Source organism: Hyaena hyaena, unplaced genomic scaffold (assembly GCF_003009895.1).
Source record: "Hyaena hyaena isolate Hyena2069 unplaced genomic scaffold, ASM300989v1 scaffold_214, whole genome shotgun sequence".
In the NCBI taxonomy this organism is placed as follows: domain Eukaryota; kingdom Metazoa; phylum Chordata; class Mammalia; order Carnivora; family Hyaenidae; genus Hyaena; species Hyaena hyaena.
The window spans coordinates 2,248,796-2,268,167 of record NW_024080842.1 but is presented as its reverse complement, the minus strand read 5'-3'; the positions used below and the strand labels follow the sequence as shown (position 1 = coordinate 2,268,167).

Sequence of the window (19,372 nt, the reverse complement as noted above, 5' to 3'; positions counted from 1 at the left end):
GAAAAGAGAAGGTCTAAAAACTGAGCCCAAATGCTTTTTGATCATTTAAACTACAGAATCATTAAATCTCCTGCTTTCCCTTTGTTTACAGGGCTCATTAAACTATTATTAAGATAAATTCATAATGACTATTATCCTCTATTCTTCCACATAGCTATAAACCAACTGGTGATTCTTCCTAGGTCTTCACGTTTCAAAATTAAGGTAAATAAACTGTTCTTTTTGGGGCACCAGGGTGCCTAAGTTGGTTAAGCATCTGACTAATTTCTGCTCAGGTCATGATCTCACATTTTCATGAGTTTGAGCCCTACATTGGCTCTGCACTGATAGCACAGAACCTGCTTGAGATTCTTTCTTTGCCCCTCCCCTACTAGCACTCGCTCTGTCTCTCTCAAAATAAATAAATAAACTTAAAAAAATAATTGTTTCTTAAAAAAAACTTTTTTAAACATTTATACATTTTTGAGAAACAGAGAGAGACAGAGCATAAGTGGGGGAGGGATAGAGAAAGAAGGAGACAAAGAATCTGAAGCAGGCTCCAGGCTCTGAGCTGTCAGCAAAGAGGCCAATGTGGGGCTTGAGCCCTCAAACCATGAGATCATGCCCTGAGCTGAAGTCAGATACTTAACAGACTGAGCCACTCAGGTGCCCCAATCTGTTTCTGTTTTGCCAATGAGATTTTAAAGAAGTCAGTTAAGTGACTGACTTCGGCTCAAGTCATGATCTTGCAGTTTGTGGGTTTGAGCCCCCGTCTAGTTCTGTGCCGACAGCTCAGAGCCTAGAGCCTGCTTCAGATTCTGTTTTCTTCTCTCTATCTCTCTAAAAAATAAACATTAAAAAATTTAAAAATAAAATAAAATAAAGGTGCTACATTTATCTGCCTTCTGACAGGTTTCCTAAATAACCACTCACAACTAATCGATAGCAACTATTTCTCAAAATCCTAGGATGAATGACAATATATTTACACAAGTTTTTTTGTTGTTGTTGTTTTGTTTTGTTTTGGACAAGTTTGAATACATCACAGCTTTAACTAGTTTTATCCTCTTCTCTTTCAGTTTTCTTTCATCTCAACCATTGTTAAGTACACGCTTCAGGTTATCTGACTTCAGGATTACTTTTTTCACAAAAGAAGAAAAATTATTATAGTTCTCTGCCTTTACAGAGTCATCAGTTGCCATCTTTTCCTAACATTGTAGGAAGAAAATGTAGGAGGCTAGCAGGATAGGAGGACATTTTCCTTGTTTCTATCTTTTTGTTTTTTATTAAAATGAAATGATTTCTTGTTGTCATCTTATAACTTAACTTTCCTAGATCATCTAGGATTTCTTGATCATTTCCCTATGCAATTCTCCTAGTAGTTTTACTAACAAGGGCCAATTTCCATTTAGGGCCCTTTAATTTATACTTTGGCAAAGAATTCACAGAATAAATTATCATTACAATAACCAAAATAAGAACAACAACAACAAAAAGTATAGGCCCATATTTACACATAAGGGAGCAAATTCCTCTCCACATATCCATATCCTTAGGAATGGTCTTAAGCTAAAACATGGGACATTTTATATAATATGGGGCCATAATTTTTGATAATGACTAAAGTTTCTTTAAAATTCTTAAGATAAATAGCATATGTTATTCAGTAGAACGCCCTTACTAAATATAGTGACTATATCTCCACTTCTAGAACTCTCAAACTGAACTTCTAGTTCTAGCCATGATGGAGTAACAGGTACTGGTCTTACCTCAAACAATAATAAAACTGGATAAAACATATAAAACAACTGTTTCAGAGACTGAACAGTAGATAAGGTCAATTTTATCAGAAAGATAAAGGCCCTAAATATATATGCACCTAATAATAGAGCTTCAAAATGCATAAAGCAACTAATAATAGAATAAAAAGGAGAAACAGACAAATCTAAAATTATAGTTGAAGATTTCAATATTCCCCCCTCAGCAACAGATAAAAGAAATAGACAAAAATTAGTAAAGATATAAAACCTAAATAGAGTATTAACCAATTTGATCTAATTGTCATTTATAGAACACTATAATCAACTTCAAAAAAATATACTTTTTAAGAATAATTATTTTCAAGTGTACACATTCTTTTTAAGTTTTTTCAACATTCAATAAGATAAACCATATGCTGGGACATAAAACAGGTCTCAGTGGATTTAGAAGGACTGAAATAATATATTCTCTAAAAGTTTAATAAAAAATTGATCATAGAAAGATATTTGGCAGGTGAGAATTCTACCACTGCACCACCAATGCTCACTATAATAGTAAGATATTTGGAACAGACCCAAATAGTTGATAACGGAACAGCACATTTCTAAATAAATGGATCCAAAAAGAAATCATAAAGGAAATTGGGAAATATTTTTAACTGAATGAAATACTACTATTCAAATTTGTGGCATACAGTTAAAACAGAAATTTAAACCTTTAAATGTTCATATTAAAAAAGATGAGGGGTGCCTGGGTGGCTCAGTTGGTTAAGTGTCCAACTTTGGCTCAGGTCATGATCTCATGGTTCGTGGGTTACAGCCTCAAATCAAGCTATGTGCTGACAACTTGGAGGCTGGAGCCTGCTTCAAATTGTGTCTCCCTCTCTCTCTCTCTCTGCCCATCCCTTGCTCACATGCATGTGCTCCCACTTTCTCTTTCTCTCTCTCTCTCTCTCTCAAAAATAAATAAACATTTAAAAACAATTTTTAAAGAAAAGATGAAAAGTATCAAGTCAATGACCTCAGCTCCACCTTTCAGGAGCTAGAAAAATAAAAGTAAATAGAAAAATTGCTTCTTCTACTCATAACACTTCTTTTTTTTATTTTTTAAAATTTATTTCTAGGAGAGAGAGAGAGAGAGCGTGAGCAGGGGAGGGTCAGAGAGAGAGGGAGTCACAGATTGACACAGGCTCCAGGCTCTGAGCTGGCAGTCAGCACAGAGCCCGACACGGGGCTTGAACCCACGAACCGTGAGATCATGACCTAAGCGAAAGTCGGACGCTTAACCTACTAAGCCACCCAGGCGCCCCAACTCATAACACTTCTGACACTACCTGGAGTTAGCCCACAGCTTAAGGGCTCAGTCCAAGACTGTCCCTCACTTCAGACTCCAGTCACAAGTCTGGGCCTCTTCTACTTCTTACCAACTGGCTATAAATCAGGAGATCCCACAACCTATTTCTTGGATCTAATAATTTGCTAGAATGGCTCACAGAACTCAGGAAAGTGTTTTACTTGCTATTATCAGTTTATTATAAAGGATACAATTCAGAAACAGCCACATGAAAGAGATGCATAGGGAAAAGTATGTGGGGAGGAGTGCAGAGTTTCCATGCCTTTTCTGGGTTCATCCTCCTCCCAGAACCTCATGTATTTACCAGTTGGAAAGCTCCCCAAACCCCTTTGTTTAGGTGCCAGGATATAGATATAGTTGGTTAAAGCATTGGCATTGGTGATGAACTCAATCTCTAGCCCTTCTCTCCCTAGAGCTCACAGCTGAACATTCTAATCCTCTTGTCACATAGCTAGTTACTCTCAGAATCAGCCCTTTTCCTCTAAGAGGCACCTCATTGACATAAACTCAGATAAGATTGAAAGGGGGCTTCCTTATCATAAACTCAGGTATGGGGGTGCCTGGCTGGCTGAGTCAGTAGAGCATGCAACTCTTGATCTTGTGGTTCTAAGTGTGAGCCACACATTGGGTGTAGAGACTATCTAAAAATGAAATCTTTTAGCAGCACCTAGGTGGCTCATTTGGGTAAGCATCTGACTCTTGATTTTGGCTCAGGTCATGATCTCACAGTTTGTGAGTTGAAACCCTGAATTAAGCTTCGTGGTTTTACAGAGCCTGCTTGGGATTCTCTCTCCCCCTCTCTCTCTGCCCCTCCCATGCTCACTTGCATGCACACTCTCTCTCCTCCTCTCTCAAAATAAATAAATAAACTTTAAAAAAATATTTTATTTTTGTAATTAAAAATTTTTTTTTACTTTTTTAATGTTTTATTTATTTCTGAGAGAGAGACAGAGAGACAGAGCGTGTGAGCAGGGGAGGGTCAGAGAAAGAGGGAGACATAGAATCTGAAACAGGCTCCAGGCTCTGAGCTAGATGTCAGCACAGAGCCTGACGTGGGGCTCGAGCCCACAAACTGTGAGATCATGACCTGAGCCAAAGTCAGATGCTTAACTGACTGAGCCACCCAGGTGACCCAAATTTAAAAAATTTTTAATGTTCATTTATTTTTGAAAGAGAGCGAGACAGAGAGTGTGCAAGGTAGGAGCAGAGAGAGAGGGAGACAGAGAATCCAAAACAGGCTCCAGGCTCTGAGCTGTCAGCATAGACTCTGACATGGGGTTCAAACCCAGAAACAGTGAGACCATGACCTGAGCTAAAGTCAGACGCCCAACTAACTGAGCCACCCATGTGCCTCTAAAACATCTTTTAAAAAATAATAAACAAACAAACTCAGGTATGTTTGTAAGGAGCTTATGAATAACAAAAGATGTTCTTCTCACCCTTATCAGTCAGGAAATTATAAGGGTTTTAGGATCTCTGTACCAGGAACAGGTGTTGAAGGCAAAATATATGTATTTCTTATATCACAATATCACAAAGAGCAAATTAAACCCAAAATAAACAGGGGAAAAAAAACAAAAAAGATAAATCAATAAATCATAAATCAATAAAATAGGGAAAAGCAATAGAAATAATCAAGGAAACCAAAACTGGTTCTTTGAAAAAATTACTAAAATTGATAATCTTGTAGCTAGACCTAGACTTATCAAAAAGAGAGAGAAAGAGAGGGAAAACACAAATCACCAATACAATAAATGATAAAGTGGACATCATCATAGATCTTACCAATTTAAATCTTTCTAAAAAATTTCTTTAATGTTTATTTATATTTGAGAGAGACAGAGAAAGAGAGGATGAGCAGGGGGAGGACAGAGAGAAAAGAAGACACAGTATCTGAAGCAGGCTCCAAGCTCTGAGCTCTAAGCATAAAGCCAGATGCAGGGTTCAGACTCACAAACCACGAGATCATTACCTGACTGAAATCGGCTGCTTAACCAACTGAGCCACCCAGTCGGCCCAGATCTTCATTTAAAAGTGATAACAAGAGAAAGATAACAAATGATATTATGTCAGTAGAATCAGCAACTTTTAAAAAACTGTTTATTTATTCTTGTGAGAGAGAGAGAGAGAATGTACACAAGCAGGGAAGGGGCAGGAGAGAGGGAGACACAGAATCCAAAACAGGCTCCAGGCTCTGAACTGTCAGCAAAGTGCCCAACGCAGGGCTCAGACCCATGAGTGGTGAGATCATGGAAGTTGAACGCTTGACCAGCTGAGTCACCCAGGCACCCCAATAAAATCAGCAACTTTGATGAAACGAATAAATTCTTTGAAGTAGGTAAATTACCAAAATTGATACAAAGAGAAATAATGGGTGTGGATATCCTTTAAATAAATTGAAGGAAATTGAATCTGTATAAGAAAATATTTCCACAAAGGAAATTCCAGGCCTTGATGGCCTCCCTGATGTTTCTTTTTTTTTTTTTAAGTTTATTTTAATTTATTTTTGAGAAAGATACAGAGAGCAAGCGGCAGAGGAGCAGAGAGAAGACACAGATTTCAAAGCATGCTCCATACTACCAGCACAGAGCCCAACACGGGGCTCAAACCCATGAATTGTGAGATCATGACCTGAGGCGAAATCAAGAGTCCAACGCTTAACTGCACTAAGCCACCCAGGCGCTCCTTCCCTGGTGTTTCTAACAAACATTTAAGGAGAAAATAAAATCAATCCTACACAAATTCTTTCAGAAAACAGAGGAAGAGAGAACACTTCCCAACTCATTTATAAAGCAACGTAACATTGACACCAAAACCAAACAAGTACAATATAAGAAAGAAAAAAAGGACTAAAATCCCTCATTAACATAAATGCCAAAATCCTTAATAAAATATTAACCAACCAAATCCAAAACAAAACATAAAAGGGATCAAGTGAAATTAAAAAAAAATTTTTTTAATGTTCATTTATTTTCGCGTGCAAGAGTGTGAAACAGGGAGGGGCAGAGAGAGAGACACACAGAATCCGAAGCAAGCTCAAGGCTGTCATCACAGAGCCTGATGTGGATGGAACTCAAACCCACAAACTGTGAGATCATGACCTAAGCTGAAGTCAGATGCTTAACTGACTGAGCCACCCAGGTGCCCCTCAAGTGAAATTTAATCCTAGGAATGTAAGGTTGATTTCACAGTGAAACATTAATTAATAGAATTCACATTAGCATAATAAAGAAAGAAAATCCTAAGAACATCTCTGTTGATATGGGAAAACCATTTAACAAAATTTAATATCTATTTGAGCAAAGAGAAAGGGAAGCAACCTTCTTCAGTGTAATAAAAGTCATCTACATAAAACCCATAACTAACATCATACTTAATGGGAAAAAGCTGAAGGTTTTTCCCTCCAGTACTGGAAAAAAAGCAAGGATATCCATCCACTCTCAATGCTTCTGTTCAACATCATTACATGTCCTAGTACTCAGTGCAATAAGGCAAGAAAAAGTAATTAAAGGCATAAATATTGGAAAGAAATAAGTAAGACTATCTTTGGCTGTAGACATTACAATTGCCTATCTGGGCAATCTTACGGAATATAGAATATAGAAAAAAGAAGGAAGAAAGGAAGGAATAAATGAAAGAAGGAAACCTACCAGAATAAATTAAGTGAATTTAGCAAAGTCTCAGAATACAAGATAAATTTTAAAAAAAAATTGTAATTCTGTATATTAGCAAAACCAACTGGAAGATGATATTTAAAAACAATACCATTTATAATGCATCAAAAAACAAAACTCATAGAAATATATTTAATGAATGATGTATAATATTGGCACAAAATATTACAGATGGAATTTGAAGAAGATCTAAATAAACGGAGAGTTTATACTCATGTATTGGGAGACTTAATATTATTAAGATACCAATTTTCCTCAAATTGATGTACAGATTTAACACAATCCCAATTAAAATCCAAGAAGACATTTTTTGTACAAGTTGAATCCTTTGACGTTGATGTAGGATCAACAAATATACAAATGCAACAGGTAAGAGGCAGACTTCTCTCTGTTGAACTACAGGAAACAACTCAATTTCCCTGGAGGAAAGGAGTTGCCAAAAGTAACAGGAATTCTGTTAGAAAAGTATATTATGTATAATAATCTCAGGTATTAATTCCAATCAAACTTAAAATAAGATAAAAAGAAGGGCCCCTGGGTGGCTCAGTTAGTCAAGTGTCCTGCTTTTGGTTTTGGCTCAGGTCATGGTTCATGAGTTCCAGCCCTGCTCTGGGCTCACAGAACCTGCGTGGAATTCTCTCTCTCCCTCTCTCCCTTTGCCCCTCTCCCACTCACTCTCTCTGTCTCTCTCTCAAAATAAATAAATAAACTTAAAAATAATTAAAATAAGATAAAAAGACATTACAATATTGTAACAAGGAAATTATGTTGTCTTTGTTTTTCACGTCTATTTAATAAATACCAAATCAGGTAAAGCCCTGGTAGAATACCAGATAATTCCATTTTACTATTGTTGTTGTTATTGTTTTAAGAATAGAACAATCGACCCCCGTTCCCCCACAGCTTTCTCCCTGTGACGGGGGGCAGCTGAGGGGAAGCAGGGGCACATTCTGCCTCCCCGGAGCCCCTGTATATAACCTGGAGTGTGTTACCTTCAGACCTTTTCACTTGTACTTTATGCAAAATGGCTCATGTGAGGGCTACAAGCTGGAGGGTAGCGCAGGCCTTGGGCCACAGGGAGAGGTGCCTGTGGAGTAGGGGGAGTTCATGCACCCCTTTTTTCCCCAGAGGGGCTGGACTCAGGTTAGTTTGGGGTGGGGGCTCCTGCACTTTGCCACAGGCATGGGGAGGGTTCTCTCCCCGCCCTCTCTGCCCTCCCAACTTGGGTTGTACTTTCTAAGAAGGTGACTCCCCCTACCCTTATCCCCATCCCCAGAACAAAACATGTTGATCATGTGCAATATTTCTTACTGTGCCGAGAAGCCGAAATGACCGAAATTAAAACTGTTTCACACTCACACACACACACACACACACACACAAAAGAAGAGAACAATCGAGAATTTTAGCGGTGTACCTCTTCTGCATTGTACATAATTTATTTTATGGAATAGAAAGAGTCTGTACCACATAAAAGACACTAACTACCCGATGGAACGAGAAAACTGGAAAAGTGCTGAGACTTGTTCAAATGGAGAAAAGGATTATTAACTAAGTGGAATTTAAATGAAAGCAAAACAAAAAAAGAATATAAGAATTTAAATAACGCTTGAATATTAAGTAATCTTCAGATATTTTATAAATATTATGTTTTTACAGCTAAAAACGTACTTTTAATCATGTAAGGGGAAGAACAGCCTTTAAAACAATGGGTCAGATATTTCATTAAGAACTCACTTCAGGAAGCCCAAGCATTCTAGGAAATAAAAGACACTTCAGGTTATGTGACTAGCAGAGGGCAAAGGTCAGTATATGTATAGCGTGTGTCGTATGACAGGATGTGTTACCTACTCAGTAACCATGGCAAGTAAAGAAGCAGGCAGAGAGGAGACTTCATAATTCTAAACCAATAGATTTCTTAGAAGAAAATAAAACAGTGAATCGTTTGCTAAAAACAAAGATGGGTGATGCTAATGCAAGATGCATGGCTGTCTTAATAGCTCATGTTACATTTCTATTGTACATAAAACAAGAGGAGACTTGCCAATTTGTATTCGTAAGATTTAAGAGACACTACCAGAAAAAAAATCTGTTCCTCTTCCAATTCTTCCCCTTAAAATGGCCATCTCCACCCTAAAATCAGAAACCAAGCCAGTAAGAACCGGAAATAAGAAATTAAATATATGCTGCCAAAACCTTGATTGTATTAATGTTAAATTATATGTAATAATAATAGTAATAAACTATTAATGATAAACATGCTGGTCAGCCCAGAAGATTTGCTTCAATGCTTTCCTCAATTTCCATCCTCTTAAGTGACCTTCATGATATATTTAAATGCTGTTCCAGAACGTTTAGTGTGGATCCAAATCCATATTTTATGCTTATCAAGTATAACTGTTTGCTCAGAAATATTTGGTGCTGCCAGACATTGGGATCTCGTTTTAGTACACAATTAGAAACTTTTCCTTCTACAGTTATAAAGTTCTAAACCAAAGCTAAGAATGACCACTAATTATACATAACTAAGACAATAGGCCATCAAATAAAATTATGTGACTTAATGTAAGTTAGAATGTACCAGTTGGGCAATTTCTATAAATTAGTGTTTAAATTAAGAAAAAATGAATAATTTAAAGATTAATAAATTTTTAAAAATTTAGGGGAATATACACATAAGTACACAGGATTTATATGTCTGTAGAATTCTCTAGTCAGCTTTTTTTATGAATGTAATATTAATAAAAAGGATTTTTTTTAACCATACAATAATTCTAGGACTCCCTGAATTTTCAGCTCTGCATTTTCTACTCTACATCTGGCAGGTTCTTCTTCCTTTCAGTTTGTGCATTTCCTATATTCTAAAAAGTAAATAGAAACAGGACCTTAACTGAGGAAATGGTAAGTCTTTGGCTAAGGAAATATAGCCAGAGGTAAGTACTTGTACTTTGCACCTGGGGTTTGTTTTATACGGGAGACTATTTAACAAAGTATTCCTCATGATCATCATGAAACAGAACTGAAGGTGGCTTTTGTATGGACTCTTTTCTCTCTTGTCTAACTCATCAGCAGTAATTTAAGTTTTCTCTTAGATTATGTTGTCTATTCAATATAGGTATGTTGATACATATATATGTATATCAATATGTACACTAATTCAGCATTTAAGATGCCTGAAAGAGTTGAATGTACAACTGGGAAGCACATGGATCTGACTAGATAATTCAAAACCAAGTCAATGGCATAGCCAAGAACAGAACAAGAAAGTTGCTATATCCTATCTTGCATTTTAAAAAACAATTCGTATTCTCTTGTGCTCTAAAATTATAAACTACCAATTCAAAGTTTAGGATAGTTTCTTAACTCTGACATTAACGTATTAAAAGTGTTTGGACTAGCCTTATATGCAATTTCACTCTTCAGAAATGCATGTGAATGGGCAGCATGAATAAACTACAGCCATCACTGATTACTTCTCTAATAACCATAACTGTTTCAAGGTCACTCTCAAGAAGGTCGACTTTTAAGCAGTTGTACACCACATGAGCAAGAAGGGATTTTACCTTCCTATTTATTTATGTATTTTTAAGTGAAAGAACTGTCTTAAGAGTTCCTTTCTTCCTGCATTGGAATATAATTTTAGTTCTAGAGGCTCTCATGGGACAGTGGGATAAATACACTAGGCACGTTACTAGGAGCCTAATACACAACTCAGGAGCCTAATTTAGTTAGTCATTTGAGGAATGTGCAAAGGGTGTGCTGCTCAACATGCTACAATATCAGTAAGTCACTCATGTTTAAAACTTTAAGGTCACCTTATTACTTTCTATGATGAACTAGAAAATGGCCATTAATGCCTTTCTTGTTCTATTTAGAAAATAGCTCTCTTTTGCAAAGTGGATTCTGGAGTTCTTAACAAGTTCTAAGCCAAAAATAAGGCCTAAGCATCACTTCGAAGATATATCTAACAATATTTGATAACTCTTTATTTTTTCATGTTTGTATTTATTTGTGAGAGAGAGAGGGAGAGACAGCGTGAGCAGGGGAGGGTGAGAGAGAGAGGGAGTTACAGAATCTGAAGCAGGCTCCAGGCTCTGAGCTAGCTGTCAGCACCGAGTCTGACGCAGGGCTCGAACTTGATAGCTCTTTAATCCAAATGATGTAGAGATTGAACAGACTTGGTGAAAATACCTTCTTAAATTGTTTCAAACTCTATTTTGCTAATTTCTTCAAATTTCCTTAATTAAGTATGTGCTAATTTCATTGTGAAGTAAAAAAATATAATCAATTTATAACATAAGAAACTGATATAAAGAAGTTGATTAACCTTACAAACACATAGCATAGAAGGCCATTTCTATGAGCACAATCCCCTTATCTAAAAGAATACCTTTAGAGAGTATGCATTTGGATACTGAAGATCTTTAAGATTTACAAATAAAATTCAGGACTCTCTCTGGTGGGGAGGGGTTGGGACATTTCAACAATATTATATGATAGCTAGCTGAGGACAAATCTTTGTGAAAATAGAACTAGTGGTGGAAAGCAAAGATGGGGGAATACACTGAAGAGAAAACAGGAAGAAAGGGGCCTAATATCACAAAATACACATAGAATACATGATATTTTCCCTGAGTACTATATAGTCTAATCACTCAACATTCAAACGAGGGCTGCTATGCCCCTCTGGAAAACAGTGTGGAGGTTCTTCAGGAAACTAACAATAGAACTCCCCTATGACCCAGCAATAGCACTGCTAGGAATTTACCCAAAGGTACAGAAATGCTGAGGCATAGGAGCACATGGTACCCCAATGTTCATAGCAGCACTCTCCACAATAGCTAAAACATGGAAAGAGACTAAGTGTCCAACATCTGACGAATGGATCAAGAAGATGTGGTTTATCTATACCATGGAATACTACATGGCAATGAGAAACAATGAAATCTGGCCATGTGTAGCAACATGGATTGACCTTGAGGGTGTTATGCTGAGCGAAATAAGTCAGGCAGAGAAGGACAAATATCATATGTTTGCACGTATAGGATTAGGAAGAACTTGACGGAGGAACAAGGGGGAGAAGAAGGGGGAAATGGTGGGGGAAAGGGAGAGAGGCAAACCATGAGAGACTCTTGAATGCTGACAAAAACCGAGGACTGATGGATGTGGGGGGAGGGAGGGACGGGCATGGAGGAGGACACTTGTGGGGATGAGCACTGGGTGTTATGTGGAAACTAATTTGACAATAAACTATTTGTAAAAAATAAATAAATAAAAACATAAAAACATAAAAATAAATAAATAAATAAAATATTTTTAAAAATGAGGGCTGCTATTAATTACTCCAAAAAATAACTTTTAAAACCTTTTACTAATATGTTATTTTAAGAGAATAGAAATCTGCTCTTCAGGCTCAAAGATTACAGAATTTTGTATGTTTATATAACTTTTAGCAATAACTAAATTTACATACCAAGTCAAGGGTTCCAAACAGCACTCCTTACTAAAACTATAAACAAAAAAGTTTTACCTCTTGTTTTTCTTGATTTTTATCCGTATTATGTAAAGTTGGTATTTTAGATGAATCTGTTTTCTTTGATTCCCTCTTCAGCACTTTTATCTGTTTAACTTTTACAAAAATATATGCAACAATGACAATTTGTTATTCCTACCTTAAAATTTTACTTTCCTTTTTAAGAGTTTCAAATAGAAATTCTGATATCCACTAAAGTCAGTTTCTCAGTATATTAAAATACAACTTAATAAATCTTCAGTTGAAATGATAAAACATGCCAATTATAAATGATTTGTTTTATAACTTTACAGATAGCCTACCAGGTATTAAAATATGACATTTAGTTTTTAAATTCTGCATATAACTGTTAAGTGGGTCAGATAATTGCTCTTGAATTATATTCTTCAAGTACTAGATTCTCAAGTACTATATTCTTGCTATTATATTAACTTTTCACAAGGTGTCACTGTTCTTCAAAGAAACAAAACATTTACTCTGCAAAAAAAAAAAAAAAGCATGTTTCATTTTAAGAGCTCAAAACATGTTATAAATCTTAATCTAGTATACCTTTGGATGCCAAAAGCATCTATATCATTCCTGCTATTATAGGGGAAAAAATCATGGAGAAACAAAGGAAACTGATTTACTCCAGGTCATATATGGAACCAAAACCACTTTCCTCAAATACTGTACTAACATTTCAACAAGACTGAGCTACTGAAAAATGTGTCTTTTAAAGTTTTCTTAATCCTTCTTTAAAAGTATCTCCTTTAAGTCTTACCTCTTGACTACGAGAAAAAAAATTCTCATCAGCTGAAAATATTTTTCACAGAAATCTATTTTCTATCGAAATTACATTATAAATGTAAGTTATCTTACCAAAAAAAAAAGGTCTTGTAAATTATAACATCTGGAAATTTGTAAAGCTGTGCAACAAATATTTACCTTCCATTCCTTTCATCTCCTTGGACTGTAGTGTGAAACACAGTTCTGGAAAATGAAATTCCTTCCTGTCAGATCTGGAAAAATTCATCTTTCTTTTGTTTCCATTTGCCATTTGGTCACTTTGACCTGTTTGCTCATTAAACATACTCTTCTCCATTTGGCTCTAAACAAACAAATAAGTAAGAGTTAATTTGAAAAAAGATGTATAACTTTGAGTCATAGGCCTAAAATTGCTAGCCGTCTGGAAGGTAATAAGATAGTCATAAAAGGTCTACATTTGCAAGGTTATTTAATAATTAAGGAGTAGAATATAATCCCATTAAACACATAAATAGATCGAATCCCAATAAAAGTTTCATGAAGCAGACTTTTTAAAATATATTGGATAATTTGAGAATAATAGTGTTGATCATGAGAACCATAATCTTAACTTTTAATTTATAATACTATTCATTGTACTCTGACTTTGACAAATTGCTTCAGTTCATTTTATTAATAATTTATTTTCCATTTATAAAATGATGTACTCTGGACACAGGGAAAACCCAAAGGAAAAAAATTTCTTGAGAACCCAGAACTCTATAAAATCTTTTGTGGTACCTATTTGTGCTCATTTGGCAACAGATGACAGAAAATCTGCTAAGTGAATGAACAGACTACCACAACGTAATGTGTAGTATCCCCCTGAGTGAATATATATTAATGTGCTTAGTGACTCGCTTGCTCTTACATAGCTTTGTGTTGCTTCAATTTATTATTATTATAAATAACATTATACTTCAATTTTTAATAAGCTACTCCCTATATTTTTTAATGTTTATTTATATTTGAGAGAGAGAGAGGGTGTGTGAACAGGGGAAGGGCAGAGAGGGAGGAAGACACAGAATCCAAAGCAGGCTCCAGGCTCTGAGCTGCCAGCACAGAGCCTGATATGGGGCTCGAACTCATGAATGGCAAGATCGTGACCTGAGTCGAAGTTGGACGTTTAACCGACTAAACCACCCAGGCACCCCATTGATTATATTTTTCTAGTGAAAAATTTGATGTGTCTATTTTTAGTATTTTATACTATATACTATAGTATTATAGTAATTGCCTATAATCTAATATTAAAAACATTTTGGGGAGAGTAAAAGACCAAAAAATCTTGTGACTTTTTTTTTTTAAGTAACCTCTACACCCAACATAGGGCTCGAATTCATGACCCTGGTGATCAAGAGTCACATGCTCTTCTGATTGAGGTACCCAGGCACCCCAAGTCTTGTGACATTTAAGGGTGAAAATCTTAACTTTTTTTGGTGCAAGTCACAAATTAAATACACAAATCAAATTATAAGAAATTAACCAAAACTGTGAAAGCACTAAGGAAATGATGGCCTATTTTCATCTCTAGAGGGGGGAAAAAGCTAAAAGCATATTTTTTTAAATGTTGGAGCCCTAAAGATAGAATAAAAGGCTTTAATGGGGAGGGATTCAAGTATAAAGTTAAAAGATGCCATGTTTTAATGACTAGGTTCTTGCCTTACTTGAGTGGGACCTGCGTCCTCTTGCTTGCTATTAGACACAACCTGTCCAACAGACTGTGAAGAAGTACGTCTCTTTTTCGCTCTTTCAGTCAACCTATTATTTAAAAATGAAGGCGAAGTTATTAGAACTCCCCAGAAGTACTTCTGTTTTAGCTTCAGTAATGAAGTGATACCACAGCAGTCTATAGTTTGCATACTGAGTGCCAAAATGCAATTGCCATTGTGTAAGTGCCAACTGCTCTAAGTAGGTGGAAACAGAGCAGAGAACAACTTGCTCATGGCTAACATCAGTGGTGACAACCATGTTGTAGGGTCACTCCAGCCAGCCTACTTGGTCCCTTGTACTTGTTCTAAATCCAGATCTCTCAACTAGTGGTTTCTGAATTTCTGAGCTTGCTGTCCAAGGCTGGCTTACAACCACAGTTATTGCAACTAGGGCGTTGGGGTCCTCTCAAGAACAAATGGGCTCTTTCTGTCTGTAGACTGCTGTGCCTTTGGACTGACACAGAAACGTCCACTGGCCCACCTCTGCAGACCAATGAGCATCACAACTTATAGCCCAAACCAGTCTGCTAGTATGGGCTTGGGATGCTGTACCTAGTCTCCTTCCTAATCCAGATTCATGGTAGTTTCCCTAAATTTAAAGAATTTTTTAAATTATTTTATTTTAGAGAGAGAGTACAGGAGCATGAGAGAGGACAGAGGGAGAAAGAGAGTGAGAGAGGGAGGGAGAGAGAGAGGGGGCGGGAGAGAATCCTAAGCAGGCTCCACACTCAGTACAGAGCCTGATGCAGAGCTCAATCCCATGACCCTGAGATCATGACCTGAGCCGAAATCAAGAGTTGGACATCCAACCAACTGAGCCACCTAGGTGCCCTGCACTAAATTTAAAACTAGCCCTGATTCCTTACTAAATAGACCCTTGCTATATATCACACTGCCCTTGATTAACCAGACTTATGGTACCAGTCTTTCAATTTGTAGCAGTAGCTAAATCTGGCTCAATATGTTGTTTTCCTCCCCAAATAGTTATTTCAAAGACTATTTGACTATAAACAATTATTTTTAACTGTTCTTTCTCCATTTAGAAAATATGCTATAATACAGAAAAAAATGCTTACTTTGTTATACCAAGGCACATCAATTCTAGAACCTAGGCCATATCACCTTTTTCTTCTTTAAATGAGAAGAAATTATTCTGAGGGTCTTTTTTTTTAAAAAGCAGGGTTTTTCCAAAAGGCATTAGTGAAAAATTAAACATCTATACAGGCAAGAAAAGTTAATTTATTCTATGGTGTTCCTAAGAAACACTCAATAATGGCCTATTATTATAATTTCAATATATCCTCAAATTCAGTTTATATACAGACACCATGAACTTGATTCCTTGAAATGCCTTTATACAAGAACATTGTATCACTTGGGTTCATTTCCTTCTGTCTTTTTTCTGTCACAACTCACCTTGAATTGCGGTGGGAAACATCTGAATTGGGATTTGAAGCCACCAAGTTTCTGCTAGTTAGATTGATAGGTGGCATCATCATACTACCTCCAGCATGTGGATCATCTTTCATTCCATTAGCCTTAGTGCCGGGATTGACAGGGGTTGGTAGTTCCTTGATTATAGGGGTTGTGTCTTGAGACACAGTATGAGCATTTCCAGTTGCATCCTTTTGACAATGTCCACCTTCACACTCTGTCTTTTTTGATTCTAAGATATCTCCTTTTCCTCCTTTGACTTTAATAATGCTGACTTTGATCTCCTTGGGCTTTTTCTCTTTTTCCATTTCCTGGAATAGGAAACATCCAAACATCCAAAATGCGAGTCAGAAGAACAGTTATTTTTATCATTAGAGTGCAACCTATAGTACAGTTGTACAGGCCAGAAAGAGAATAGTGTTTACCTTTCCCAAAACTGGAGTACTTAGCAGTGTATTGGTAGAAGTTGTTTTTCTTTCATTTTTTTTAAGTTCATTTTCTTTAGAATTCTCTTTTGGCTTTATGAATGAATTGACTTTTGCTTCTTGTAGTAATTTAGCTCTCAGTTCTGGTATGAATCTGATAAAACAAGCAATTATCAGCCAATAATCTTTTATTTATATAAAGTATTTTATCCTTAATGGGCCAGTTAATCAATTAATTTATATACCAGCTACAGCATAAATAAGTTATCAAAAATTCATTTGTGCCAAGAGATAGTACAATATTTATTTAATACAAATTGCTTCCTGGTAAAGACAAATCTTCCAAAAATTTTGGCATGGGATTTACTATATAAAACTTTTACAAAATGGATTTATATGAATTATATTTCTCTTATGATGCGAACTTTACTCAATAAAATTATTTTTTTTTAATTTTTATAAATATATTCTTTCCAAGAAAAACCCAAGCCATTTTATCCTTTTTGTGGTTCTTTAAAGTAATAGTACTTAAAAGATGAACTAATTAGCTCCTGAAATCTTACTCTAGAGAAATATTTTTAGTATAAAATGTAACAGAATACATCAGTATTGAAAGGAGATCATCTTGGTTTTAGTTTGATTTTTTTATATTACTTATTTTTTAATAAAAAAATCCATTTACATGGCTCAAAATTCAAAAGGCTGTGCTGAAAAGTCTCCTTCCTACCCTGCCCCTGAGTTGTACAGTTCCCCACCCTGAAGCAGGTATTATTATTACTTTGAGGAAATTTTATTTTATTTATTTTTTTAAGTGTCTCTACATACAGGTGGGGCTTGAACTCACCCCCCTTGATCAAAAGTCACATGTTCCACCAACTGAGCCAGCCAGGTGTCCCCTTGTTTGTGGACATTTTAAAATACCATTCCATGAGTAAATTCTTCCCTAGTTTAGCCCAATCTTGCCAGGGCTGTGCAGGGCACATGTCTAGTAAAGGGGAGTGTGAAGAGATGAAGAAAATAAACAGTGTGATTCATTTGGCTGAATAGGAAACTGTCATACTTCTGTCAAAACTGCTTTGCACTGCAGAAGGTTCTGTGAAAGGAAAAGATCACTTATCAAAGGGAAAAGCCTTCCCCAAACATTTTCTGAGAATTCAATCATTGGAATTCAAGAACTTTCATCGCATCATGCTAAAATCCTAGTATGTAAGTACCCAAGAGAAATCAACTTGGTCTATGGAGAAGTGATATGAAGCAATTTTTTAATTCAATAACTGGCACTTTCTTCACCAATGGATTTTCAATATATCTTCTTTAAATTTTTTGTTTTATATTAAAATTCTTAAAATGCTTAAAGTTCTAAGTATTCTAAAGGATTCTCTCTTCTTTGCCTCTCTTCTTACACCTGAAAGGTGTAGTTCCTGGAACTTTCCATGCCTAATCTTTTTTTTTTTTATGCTTTATTTATTTCTGAGAGAGAGAGAGAGAGAGAGAGAGAGACAGCGTGAGTAGGGGAGGGTCAGAGAGAGAGAGGGAGTCACAGAACCCGAAACAGGCTCCAGGCTCTGAGCTGTCAGCACAGAGCCCGACGTGGGGCTCAAACCCAACAACCGTGAGATCATGACCTGCACTGAAGCTGAACGCTTAACTGACTGAGCCACCCAGGTGCACCTTCCATGCCTAATCTTAAATCCATCACATTTTCCAATGATGTCTGTATTTTCTGACCTTACATCCAAAGATCAAGTGAATGACTACGCAATTAAATTAAAAAAAAATCTTCTTTCAAAGCTCAAATAGAAAATGGTGGCTTTTTTTTTTTAAAGAAATACAGTTGATTTATAAATCTACACTGTGATTATATATTACATATATAATGTTGGACACAGAAGGGCTAAAGGCATGGTCCCTATGTTCCAGGAACTTCCACTTTGGTAAGGAGACTATGATGACAGCCACTGCAATAGAGAATAAATAAGGCAGAGGAAAAAAATCCTTTGGGAAGTAAATGCCAACTATAACATATAGATCAGAGAAGCTGTCAGAAGAGGAAACCAGACTATTCTGAGTCAGAGGTCCAAATGGGAATAGAGTTAAACAGTACTGGTTGTTTATTTACTACCTTCTGGTCTATGGTTGACATTGAAAATGTGTATAAAGAGCTTGGCACACTGCCTAGGACATAGTAACTGCAATGAATGTTAACTACAATTATTTTTATTAGACTTTTCATCATAACACCTGTATGCCTACCATGTACCTAGTCAATAGAGGGACTCAGTAAAGTTTTTCTTAAATTGAATTTTGTGTGTGTGTAACATTAACCTATGCAGCAATTTTCATGCTAGTAAAATTTCCTAAAACAAAACACTATAAAGTCCACACTCACTCAACATGCTTACTTTTCTATAAATCCATCTCTAGTAAAATACTCATGATGCAAAAGATCAGTAGATGATGTCCTCTCAGCAGGATCAATTTGTAAACAAGCCTAGAAAATGAAAAAAAGATTCTAACGTTAAGAAAGTTCCTAACAGGGCTCTATATGGTAAATCTTAAACTTACTTGACATATGTAGAAGTTACTAATTACCTAGAGCTAAAAAGGTGCTTAAAAAGATGGAATTAGACCTTAGGAATTTCTGACAGTGAGTTTTGACCATTTATTTCCCTAAGAAATCTGTACTTATAAAGCATTATTACGGGTTAAATGTCC

General features: G+C 36.1%; 1 protein-coding gene across 7 annotated transcripts in view; it reads right to left on the bottom strand.

The window, feature by feature from the left end:
* Positions 1-19,372, bottom strand: part of CDKL3 (cyclin dependent kinase like 3) — a 117,896-nt gene that overhangs the window by 50,142 nt on the left and 48,382 nt on the right. For 3 of the 7 annotated variants that reach the window (XM_039242282.1, XM_039242281.1, XM_039242280.1), the window contains exons 7-13: positions 19,060-19,148; positions 16,658-16,811; positions 16,215-16,543; positions 14,754-14,847; positions 13,228-13,390; positions 12,298-12,395; positions 8,841-8,900 (exon numbers count right to left, since the gene is read on the bottom strand). In XM_039242282.1, coding sequence (XP_039098213.1) covers positions 8,841-8,900; positions 12,298-12,395; positions 13,228-13,390; positions 14,754-14,847; positions 16,215-16,543; positions 16,658-16,811; positions 19,060-19,148 — 987 coding nt within the window. Of the gene's footprint in view, positions 1-8,840; positions 8,901-12,297; positions 12,396-13,227; positions 13,391-14,753; positions 14,848-16,214; positions 16,544-16,657; positions 16,812-19,059; positions 19,149-19,372 lie in introns of those variants that run through there. The other 4 variants (XM_039242277.1, XM_039242284.1, XM_039242278.1 and 1 more) reach the window with 3 other exon arrangements.